The 11,566-nt window shown below is 38.5% G+C and overlaps 2 protein-coding genes and 1 long non-coding RNA gene across 3 annotated transcripts; 2 read left to right on the top strand and 1 right to left on the bottom strand.

Moving 5' to 3' along the window:
- The first annotated feature begins 21 nt into the window (after positions 1–21).
- On the top strand, positions 22–6,943 carry LOC113685952 (U3 small nucleolar ribonucleoprotein IMP4). The gene is made up of 9 exons (XM_027203544.2): positions 22–174; positions 271–379; positions 1,017–1,100; positions 1,808–1,917; positions 2,672–2,804; positions 3,668–3,822; positions 5,166–5,260; positions 6,045–6,115; positions 6,585–6,943. The coding sequence occupies exons 1-9, from the start codon at positions 37–39 to the stop codon at positions 6,689–6,691; spliced, it is 1,002 nt and encodes a 333-aa protein (XP_027059345.2). The 5' UTR covers positions 22–36; the 3' UTR covers positions 6,692–6,943.
- Positions 6,944–7,522: 579 nt separating this feature from the next.
- On the bottom strand, positions 7,523–8,600 carry LOC149046010 (uncharacterized). The gene has a single exon (XM_089206337.1). The coding sequence runs from the start codon at positions 8,598–8,600 to the stop codon at positions 8,079–8,081; it is 522 nt and encodes a 173-aa protein (XP_089062463.1). The 3' UTR covers positions 7,523–8,078.
- A 17-nt stretch (positions 8,601–8,617) lies between these two features.
- Positions 8,618–10,421, top strand: LOC149046009 (uncharacterized). Its single transcript, XR_016186571.1, has 2 exons — positions 8,618–8,898; positions 9,701–10,421. It is a non-coding gene; the product is annotated as an uncharacterized LOC149046009 (long non-coding RNA).
- Positions 10,422–11,566: the final 1,145 nt, after the last annotated feature.

The following is an 11,566-nucleotide window of genomic DNA, read 5'->3' as shown; positions in this document are numbered from 1 at the left end:
AACATATAAACACAAGAGCAAAACATTCGTGAAATCATGAATTTTTTAGGAAGCAAATCGGTTAAAGAGAAAAAAAAACCAAAACCAAACAAAAATCAGGGAATATCCATTCTGGCCTGGCTGCTAAGCGGTAATTTATCCGCGCGTTCCTGGAGACGAACAAGATCTAAGATGGTGGGTTTTACACGTGTGTTTCGTTTTGATGTTTACGTTCGCATATTTTGCTCTTTTAACCAAACTAATTAGGGTCTTTTTATTGTTTATAAGCAGTTAAGGATACAGGCAAGGCTCAGGAGAGAATACCTTTATCGAAAGTCCACCGAGGACAAGGAACGAGTGACTTATGAGAGAAAGAAAAAGTTGAAGACTGCTTTGGAAGGTAAGCGAAGGAAGCTTTTATTCGACGAGAAATGTACCATGCATAAGTTTCATTGAATATGAAGGTATTTCACGATCTATGACAGAAATGAAAGTCTATATTCTTGTCTTAACTTTTATCGAAATCGCTGTCTTTGAAATGCAAGGTCTTCAGAGTATGGCAGAACTCAACCAAAACTCGTGCCTGCAATTGCAAAGGAAATTCTTCCGTGTGAAATGTATGAAAAGAGGGGATAAAATCACGCGGGCATCTGCCATACTCTGCAGACAAGCGAAGTGATGGTCTTAGTTCTTGGAACACCTACATGGAACACACTCATGGTACATAATGCAAATATCCTGATTTTAGTTATTGTTTAACAAACAGATTTCCTGTTGTATTACGTCTGTTCAGTAACAAATCACAAATGTCAAAATGTGGTAAGAACAGTTCAGTAGTGCACTGGATGAAATACTACAGCCTTGGATATCATGGCTAATTAAAAAACAACCACCTGTGCATGCTTTTGATCTTGCACACAACAACAGTTTGTATTTTTATGATAATGAGGTCAAGAATGTTGGTGCTTAGTTGCATACTCTCATCTGAAGTTACTTTTAGCATAGAATGTCAAGTCATTCTTTATTTGCCTTTCCAGAGGGAAAGCCAATTCCAACAGAGTTGAGGAAGGATGAAGCTGCACTAAGAAAGGCCATTGAATTTGATGATGAGAAACATGAAGGTGAGAATACTGATGTTGCTGTGATTTGTTTAAACAATAAGTGTTGATAGCAATTACTGTTTTATTATTGTTTTTGTTGACAGGTTCTGTATAGCAAAAACAGGGAATAAAAACGAATCAGTACATAAGCAACTGCACCCTTACCCCTCCCCTCCCCTCCCCTAACCCAACCTTAACCCCAACTGGTCATCAGTTTTCTGTTGTTGGTTTGGGGGAGGGGTAGGTGTGTAGTTGCTCAGATGCTGACAGTGATCCACAAATCTTTTCAAAATATTGTTCTTTAATTTCACACACAATAATGAGATGTTAAGATTGAACTGAAATGATCTAGTGTTTATGTCATTCACTTGTGACCAAACTTTTCATTAACATTTTAACTTTCAAGATCTGATTGTTAATTCTCCCTGCTAGCTGCTATCCATTCTTTTAAAATCAGGGATGAGAATTTGGTGTTAGATCAATATAACAACTACCTGATAAATTTGAATATGCTTATTACCTGTTTTCTGGATAATTTATGAATCTAATGTATGGAGAAGTTACATGTTAATCACTTAAGGGGTGAAAGGGTTAAAGAATCTGCAGGTTTGACAAGGGGGGTGGAGGAGGGGGTTTAGACATTCAGATCCTCCCTCTGAATCCTTTACTGTACCGACTGTTTGCAAAAGGATAATATGGTAATCAGTTGTTTACTTGTGTATGTTTAGAGACTGGCTCTCACCAGGATGATGAATATGCCTGGGCGGGAGTGCGAGATCCCAAGATAATGATAACAACATCTCACAGCCCAAGCTCAAGGCTGAAACAGTTTGCTAAGGTAATAACTATGGTATTATTGAACAGACACGTGCAAGGTTTCCATAACACTTTGCAGAAGTGGGTGCCAATGGTGCAAAACAAAGCTGTGTTGTAAGGGAAAATTCAAAGATAAGAATATGCTCCCTGGCTAAACAGACGGCAGTGAGAGATCTTACAGGCAGTGGAAGGCTACTGATGACTAGCTTTTAGTTGAAACTGCAGCATGTGTATCCCTTGGGTCTTGGTAGTTCTAGAACTCATTTGTGTTACTTTTGTCAAGAAAATCAAGTGATTGAAACTCAGGACCAACAACTTGTTAGGCTGGATTTCAAGTCGTTTGAAATGGTTATAACTGTTGGATTTGCATTGAAAGTAAAACAAGTCAATTTGAAATTTTTGTTAATTTGTTAGCAGGATACAATCCCAAACTCAAAGAAAACAGATGAACTACCAAAATGATTTTCATTTTTCTATTGAAAAAGGTGCTATATAAAGGCAAACAATAAAAATACACATATTGCTTGGCTACTAAAACAGGTTTAAATTGAAGTGGTCCTTTTAACAGAGTGGACAAGTGTAATTGACCCATCATGGCGTGCACTATAAGTTAGATCTACTGATAATAAATTTTTATTGCTTAAACTGGTATCTTATACTTCTTAACACCTATTTCCATCATGGCGTGCACTATAAGTTAGATCTACTGATAATAAATTTTTATTGCTTAAACTGGTATCTTATACTTCTTAACACCTATTTCTTTTACCCCACAGGAGCTACGATTAATTTTTCCTAACAGTCAGCGATTGAATCGGGGTAACTATGTGATGAGTCAACTGATTCAGGCTTGTAGAGCTAATGAAGTTACAGACTTAATATTGGTTCATGAGCACAGAGGAGAACCAGGTATGCCTTGGAAAGTTTTCCCTTTTTATTACAAAATGTTTCAAATTCTTTTGATGCAGGACCTGTCAAAGTGAAAATTAACATCTTTTCTTTTCTGAGTGCTCATTCATTGGAGCTGGCTAGTGAATGAACTTGAGATATTTTTTAATGGTTCATTTTAACGTATTCTTTGAGTATTGTCAGTTAGCAGTATTCTTCAACCAGTACTGCAGATATTTGCTATTTAATTGCAAACTAGAATTTATTAACCCCTATTCACACAAGTATATGTTGATGCCTCGATGAGGCTAGCAAAGAGACTGTTAAAACCCTGGCCTGGCATGGCTCTGTTTAAAAGCTTGGAACTGGTTATTTTAACCAGCTCTTCAAATAATTATTTTACCAGCTATTTCAAAGAAAATATATGCAGTTACAGAGCCAATTAACTAAAGGTAGTTTTGTTCAAACACAAAAATCCATTGTATCCCATAAGAAATCTCGTTACTATTCAGCAAATCAATACAGCAAAGATACCTCTTTGGTGATATCAGCTTGAAAATACATCATGTCTTGAAGAAATCCTGCTTGACTTCAGTGGTCGATTCATCTCTTGATATGACAACATGCATGATCCATTACTTTTATTTATGTTCCTATCACAGCTAAACTAAAAATCACATCAGTTCGTGCAACCCCCACACCCTCAGCATGAAGGGCAGGTGACAAGATTATCTCTAAATTTATTATTTTTTTTACAAAAGCTTTGCTAAGATGGTGTCCTATCTGATGCTTTTGTCAGTTCTTATTGCTATTTTGCTGGATAATGTGTTAATATTGTGTGAAGAATTTGGATGTTAACAATTTTGCACCACATTCCTTTGCAGATGGTCTGGTTGTTTCCCATCTCCCATTTGGTCCCACGGCTTATTTCACCTTATCAAACACAGTCATGAGACATGATATTCCTAAAATTGGCACCATGTCAGAGGCATACCCGCATTTGATTTTTCATAACTTCAATTCGAAACTTGGAGAAAGGGTAAGTGTGGAAATAATCAGGGTCCAGTTGTTCGAAGGCCAACTAGCGCTAAGTCTGTGAGTAGTGGGAACCTACTGGCTAAAAAATAATTTTGCCCCCTGCACTTTGTGAATTGTGATGAAGGACAAGAAAAACTGATTGAACTGATTCCAACATAAACATCTGGCTGAAAAAAAGGACTGAAATATATCCCGGAATGCTAGAAATCACGTCTCAAGAAAATTCAGTATACTTCTTTCAGTCAACAACAAAGGAATAAAGAGTGAAAGGGGTAAGTTTGGAAATAATCAGGGCCCAGTTGTTCGAAGGCCAACTAGCGCTAACCCAAGATTAAATTTTTATCCAGGTCTCTTTATTCCTTTGTTCAAAAGCTCTTTTGGGGTTATTTTCTCTATTCTGTGTGGAGCATCCTATCATTAAATTGTTGACCAAAAGAAGTATACTGAATTTTCTTTGAAAGCTTGCAGATCTGAAATCAGATTTCACACTGTCCTAGGGTTATCTTAACTTAGCTTTAAACAAGCCGAACGGGGTGCTCTAGCTCATGAAAAATATAAATTTATACATGTAAATCTCTTAGACGTGATTTCTAGCATTCTGGGATATACTTCAGTCCTTTTTTCAGCCAGATGTTGATGTTAGAATCAGTTCAAAATTACTTTTTTTTCTTTTCCTTCATCACAATTCACAAAGTGCAGGGGGCAAAATTATCTTACAGCCAGCAGGTTCCCACTACTCACGGGCTCCTAATGACAGCCTTGAGTTATGCAACACTTTTGCCCATTTTTTGATGGATTATCCCACTTTCCTCATATAACACCACGATATGTGTGATTAGGGAGTTAAAGAAACGACGACGTCGACGCCGTGGACAACGTCGATTAAAAAGTGAACTTATGGTTTACTTACGAATCTCGCGACGCTCTAAAGTCATTTAGGTTGTTTCTCGCTGTCAAAACTCTCGAAACTTGAATATGGAACACAGCGTTAAATTAGAAAAAGAAATTAAAAAAAATAGCCGTCGTCGCTCACGTTCTCCAGACAACGCAAAGTTTGGTCATTTCACGTTGTTGTTTTGCAGGGGACGCAGAGCCATTGTTCTGCTTATTAGACCTTTTTTTTTTGTGACGTTGCCGTTGCCGTCGTGGTTTTCTTAAACTCCTTGATATGTATACGGTACAGAGACAGTTGTTTTCATTTCATGCCAATCTCTTTGAAGTTGATATGTACCTGCATGTGTTATGCTCCTGCAATGTGGCACGCGTAGTGCATAGATACACCAAGAGATAAGTATTATGAAAGGCTGTGGCATTTTTATTATGCTCTTTTTTTTCTTTTAATAGGTCAAAAGTATTCTAAAGTATTTATATCCAGTTCCTAAAGACGAGAGCAAAAGAGTGATCACATTTGCAAACCAAGAAGACTATATCTCATTCAGGTTAGAGATTGTATAGGTGTTCAGCACATCGAATTGTAGATGAAGAGCAATTTAACAAAAGAGCGTCGAAAGTAATCCGGCATTGCATTGATATAGCTTTACTCTGCTCGGTGCTTTGTGCGGATAACTCGTGCCACATTCTTGGCCAATCAGATGCAAAACTGAAACCAATCACGACTTGGCCACCCGCGTCTTCCCGCGCTTCAGGCAGTTTGGTTCTTTTTACTTTGAGTTCTCCGCATTGGCTCTTAAAATTATTCTTCTTTCTTCTGGTTGGCCGTTGTGATTCCTTTGGTTTTGGATGTACGATACTCAATAGAAAAGCGCTCAAGAACAAAGTACAATTCCACAAGGAACGAATAAGAATTGAAAGTGGCATCAAGGAAACTGTTTGAAGCGCGAGGAAACGCGGGTGACCAAGTCGCGATTATCTTTTGCTTTGAATCTGATTGATCGAAAAAGTGGCGTAAGTTTTCAGGACCATTGCGAAGTAAATTAAAAACAAAGCGATACCTGACATTCATTAGTCTTAAAATACCTTTGAAAATTGTGAATTTAGTTCAGAGATTGGAGAATTCTCAGCTTTAATGGTTGCAGCTGAGGGAAATAACGAGAGTTTTGGGTCGTGTCGCATCGACAGGATTGTGCGAAGTTTCGGGACCAAATTGAAGTCGAGAAAAACCAAAGTAATCCTTTGTTACTTTCGACAGTCAGTATAAAATTTCTTAGTAGGTGTGTAGTATTAATTTATTTGAAACATTGTACCAATTTTCTTTTCTACCAGGCACCACACATACAAGAAAGTCGATGGACAGGTTGAATTAGCAGAAGTAGGGCCACGATTTGAAATGAAAGGTAATTTTTGTAACTGAGTTAAAATTTGTCACTTATGCAGTGCCATCCTCTAAGGAAAAGCAAGGTAGCAAGCTCGGCTCTTTGCAAAGTCATAATTGGGAGACCTAGAATCATAAAACGGTCACCAGAAAGAGTCTTGGTCGTCGGGGAAAAAGGATAACAACACTTTGAGCGCCCTTCGATGCCCTCTCCACGTAAACAAGATTTTGCCCTCGCAAATGAACAAATAGGTTAAGGGAAAACGTAAAGTAACTTCTTTGAAAAGGCCTCCTCGAAAACACTCGCTGGTTGCGAGAAGGCTCTCGCGCTTTGATTTCGCCTAACGGCCCCTTTTCCTTGCACAGCCGCCAACAACAGCCGCTTATGAAAAAAGTTATTAAAATCCTTGCGAAAGTGTTCAGTGTCTAAAGCATTTACCACAAACTTAAGGCTAGGAAAGGGTTGAGAATTGCATCCTTTTCCCTTTCAGTTTATGAAATCAAGCTTGGAACAGTTGATCAGAATGAAGCTGATGTGGAATGGAGGCTACGACCCTACATGAACACATCCAAGAAGAGAAAAGTGCTTAGTAGTTAGACAGACTGGACTTTAGGTAATTAGAGAAGATAGGTGATAATGTTAGGAAACACAAAAACTCAATTGTTGATTTACATGTACAGCCATGAATGGATCATTTCTATTGAATATCTGTTTTCTTTATTTTACAACTGTTTTACTATGTAACTCCTTAACCCCCAAGAGTGGGTGGCTTCCAATTTCTCCCCACATTATCACCCCTAATATATCACCCTTACAATGTCAGAATAAAGGAAACGATCCTCAACTGAAGATGCTCTTGACTGGTCAACAAATTTTCCTCGTCAGATCCTTAGGAAATGTATGAAAAACAGTATGGAGAACATGCATCCTGACGTTAAGGTGTAAAGGGGTTTGAAATACTCTGTTCAACACATTTCCTTATCTACAACAGTGACAACCCCTAAATTTAAGACAACCCGTAAAGACATCCCTTAAATGTAAATCGTGACTTTCCCTCGGGTTGTCGAAACGTTGGTCACAGCCTTTCCAGCAATTCCCTCACGCAGAGGATTAGACCACATGTGATCGCTTGTTACTCCTCTAATAGTCTGGAGAAAATCGTGTTTTAATGTAATTTCTCAAGTGATTACAGAGATTTACGTGCCCTGATTGGTCGAGGATTGCGTTATATCACGCTATAATCTTGTGTGAGGTGATTATTGCAGGGGCGTTTTCATCACAAATAAAGCAGAATAAAAGTGATCCTCGCAGTGATGTGCACTACTTAGGCAGTAGTGAAAATAAGGCCTGAAAAAGATTCAGGCCTGTACGGGATTTGAACCCATGACCTCTGCGATACCGGTGCAGCGCAGAGGTCATGGGTTCAAATCCCGTACAGGCCTGAATTTTTTTCAGGCCTTATTTTCACTACTGCCCAAGTAGTGCACATCACTGCGAGGATAACTTTCATTCATGTTTTTATCCGCAGTTCAAATATATGACTTTCATATATTCTTAACCGTCAAAGCAGAATAAATATCTTTGTATACTTTTTTAGCCAAAGCAGGCTATTGCCAATTTACGAGCCTAAAACGACGTATATGGTTGACTATTTGCTTAAAAAAAAGGTGGAAGGTTTTCATCTCGTTAGAACGCCATAGCTGGAGCCATCTAGCACCCACAGTAAAGATTAGATGGCGCCATATCCGGTCCAAAAGAGAAGGAAACTTGAAGGTCATCCCTTGAGACCGGCAGAAAACGTTTCAACGGAAGGGGAAGCATCGCGATTGAGCGTCGAGTGACAATTTTGCTACATGAGAATTAAATCTGAGCTTCGTTAATGAACTCTTTGAAAATATGAAAAGGGGAAAATAGATCATCCCTGACCCTAGAGATCTCGTTTGCCTGTAAATGTAAAACATATATCAGTGCAAAAGTTCATTGACTAACGAATGAAAATGTTTCCATGAGGCTCAGCTACGCCTTTCAAATGGTTGGACCAGTTTTGTCCGCATGGATCATTAGTTGGCCAGGAACGCCCGGTGTAACCGTCGAAATAATAGTAAAATTGGGTGTTTAGGAATTTCGGTCCATTGCCTGTACTCACTTTTAATACCGAAGGTGCAAGTGTCTCTCTGCACGTGGCAGTCACATATTTGATGATCCGACAGTTGATGTCACCATCCTGCCAATCTACCAAGCTGCCAGTTCCCGGATGACACACCAGCCAGTTGTTTATGTTGCTCTTGATGAGGACCTGTCTGCCGAGTTGTTTCCAGAGTGAGAAGTTCATGGCGTTGTAGTCTGTTTCGTGTAATGGAGGGTCAGAAGAGATGGGAACATCTGCTTCAGCTTTCACATTCCAGTTGGGTCTGGGTGTCACTGCATTGAAACTTTCTCTGAAAAAGCTGTAATTAGTGAAAGAATAACTCCACACTAGAGTCCAGCCTCCTCCATCAGTTTCCATGTCACAGTAAGCTTTGAAAGCATTAGCTTGGAGCCCACCAACAGGATCAATCCAATAAACACCCGAGGAAGGGGGAGGAGGAGTTTGACTGATGAGGGACTGGCACGAGGGAACCGCTGACGATTGAGTAGTGCCTGGAAGCACAGATAATTTCTAGTGTTAGTTTTATTATTATGTTTGTTTTGTTTTGTTTTGTTTTTTGAGGGAGAAAATAGAGAGACCACCTCGTCATTCATTATTAGCTACTCGAATGGAACGCTGTTTGCGGGAAGTCTACACCTCGATGCGATTCTTTAGTGTAAGCAGTATTTAGTCAATGAAGTCCTAACTAGTTTCCAATCATCTTTTAAAAAGGGGGGGGGGGGGGAGACGTTACCCCAAGACTGGAGAAAAATTTAGTGGAGTCTTGTTCTGTTGCCTTTGAGTAATTCTTTATTTCATTGTTTCTTTGTTCGTTTCACATCGTTCTACCAAACACTCACTCTTGGTTTTTCGATGTTTATAGTTGTAAAGTAAGAACCCACACAGGTTGCCGGCGAAATGTCGTCTCACATGCAGCCGTAAGAAATACTGGAGAGTAACTTATGATTGATTAGTATCTACATCCCATTACCATCCCTTCCAATGGGAGTTTTCGTGCTATCTTTTAAAAAATTGGGTCCGAAGCAGTGAGTCCATTAGCCTTAGTTCTGCAACTTTGTTGTTCTTGTAGATTGAGAAATTGTGAAATTTTAGGCTCTCTATTTGAGATGGAGACTGCTCTACTTACCTAGTGAGTTAGAAACTTGAGGCAAATTGATCTGTTGGAATTGAATCAAAGAACTGTCAAGGAAGCACGAGGTAACAAAGAGAATGAACGGAAGAGAACAACACTGACAACAAATAAAGAAAGTTAACAAAAATCTATGGAAAAAGAGACAACAGCAAAAAACTTTTCACGCTTTCGAAACGAGGTGTCAACTCGCTTTATGGTTCTAGTGGTTACCATGAAAATCTTCTTATCTCTAGAGCACTTAGCATTTTGCAGTTTCACAAAATTATTTTAAAAAAGTCAAGGCGTTGTAAAGAAATAAATTTCATGTTACCAAACCTTTTTCAAGGTAGAACACGTCATCTTGCTGGGGTCGTTTCTGGCCTTCTTCTCTTTGTGCTGTATCAAGTAGCGAACAAGTTCTTTGATTTACCCAAAACATGGCAATTTTACAAGCTTCGCGCCTCGCACACAAGTGGGAACAAGACACAATAGAGCCTGTCTTTCCGGTCCAAAGGGTGTTTTCCTTCGAGAACGAAGTGCCATCTTTGATTTGAAAGTGAAACCCAAACAACTCTGCTTGTACTTTTGTCGTGATGATCAAGAGGAACAGAAACATCCCCGCCATAACCTGTCAAAGAAAGAAGTAACGACGAGAGTTGATGCACCCTTGTAATTTGGATTTATGAATTCATAGATTGTTTGTTTTTAATTGCCTTCTTTTTTCGCAGATTTTCTTTCCCGTGTACGTGTTTTTAAATTAAACATTGGCGCGTCAAGAGTCGAAAAAATGATTAGAAATGTTAAAATTTTTAAAACAATTTGTGTAAGTGGTCTTGTAAAGTCTTGAGTTATAAATGATGTTGAGACAAGCAGCAACATAATTGACGTAGGCTTTATGAAAAAAAAAGTGAGAAAGCTAGTTTAGACAGCTTACAATTCTGGCATTCAAACTAAAAGATCTTCCTTTATCTCGTTCACTTTAAGTATTTTCGAGTGAGACCAAGGTGTTCTCTGTTTTTGTAGGATTGATATCATTAAACGTAGCTACATGTATCGTAACAGTGAAAGATACTTGTTTCTATTCGCGGGATTTTAAGCTTGTTTTTGCATTGAGTACTATTTTGTGTTCTGACAGCTTTCTCCGCTGCAGGGAACTTTTCAAACAAAGTTTGTTTTTTCACACATTGTCTCAAAATTGGGAGAAGCGTTATGTCATAAAAGGCAGTTTCATAGACCATAATTTGTGATAAATTGCTTAAATCATACCTCCATTCTGAATCAGGCAGGATCGTAAGCTGTTTTGTAGCTTGCGCACGAATATTTCCCTTCTTTTAGATGCTACAGTTCAACTCTAATTCAAATGGAGATCACTCCCTTAAAGAACTTTGTATAGCTACTAAATTATTAAGTGAAATCGCGCCTTGCACGGAATCCTAGGGCAGTTAAACTAATTTAATTATGAAATATTAATTTGATGCCTGGAGAGGTCCAATTCAGGCAAGGTATGACAAACCGAGAAATGTTTTCAAATAACTTTGTAAACATAAAATCTTTTGTCACTTTTATGACTTATTTTTAATGGTCCCTTAGCAACGCTCAGTGAATGAAACAAAATTTAAATTCTGTTTTATCATTCCTTATCGCTCACTGATATTATGTTAAACATAAACGTTATTTGTGGAGAAAAATTACAAAACAAAACAGAACGAAAAAAAAGTAGTAACAAAAAAGTTCATAACTTAGCGAATAAAACTGTTCCTGTGAGGCTTAGCGACCCCATTCAATTGATTGCGCTCGTCATGTCCACATGGATCAAGGTTAGGCCTGGTGCGCCTTATGTAAGCATTTAAGTGTCAGTAGTGGTAGGTGGCTATGAATTTTAGTCCATAGCCTGTATTCGGTTCAAAAACTGACGTTGTGTGTTGTGTTAAAATGCATGTAATCAAAACCAGAGCCTTCTGAGGGGATCCGATGAATTTTATCGTAAATCAACCAAACATCTTCTCACCCTCGGCGATAAATAATGACTGACGTCAGAAGCCCATTAATTAAGTAATGAGCTCGAACTGGCACCTTAAGGATACATTAATCACAGTGCATTACATCTTTATTAAGTTTCGCCTTTTCTTTCGATCCCTTCATACTGTAGTCATAACCTTTCCCAACTTTATTTACAACACTATACGTTCTTAGGATAACATAAAATGCCCTT

The sequence above is a fragment of the Pocillopora damicornis genome, chromosome 5 (genome assembly GCF_964200805.1).
Source record: "Pocillopora damicornis chromosome 5, jaPocDami1.2, whole genome shotgun sequence".
NCBI classification, from domain to species: Eukaryota; Metazoa; Cnidaria; class Anthozoa; order Scleractinia; family Pocilloporidae; genus Pocillopora; species Pocillopora damicornis.
The sequence above is the reverse complement of the archived record's forward strand: the minus strand, read 5'-3'. Positions and strand labels throughout refer to the sequence as shown.

What these genes read in the sequence shown, in the direction of transcription:
- LOC113685952 (XM_027203544.2), top strand. Translation starts at nt 37, where the DNA reads ATGAATTTTTTAGGAAGCAAATCGGTTAAAGAGAAAAAAAAACCAAAA. An exon ending in GTTGAAGACTGCTTTGGAAG is followed by an intron (nt 380 to 1,016) that starts GTAAGCGAAGGA and finishes TTGCCTTTCCAG; the next exon opens with AGGGAAAGCCAATTCCAACA. An exon ending in GCCACGATTTGAAATGAAAG is followed by an intron (nt 6,116 to 6,584) that starts GTAATTTTTGTA and finishes TTTCCCTTTCAG; the next exon opens with TTTATGAAATCAAGCTTGGA.
- LOC149046010 (XM_089206337.1), bottom strand. Translation starts at nt 8,600, where the DNA reads ATGGAAACTGATGGAGGAGGCTGGACTCTAGTGTGGAGTTATTCTTTC.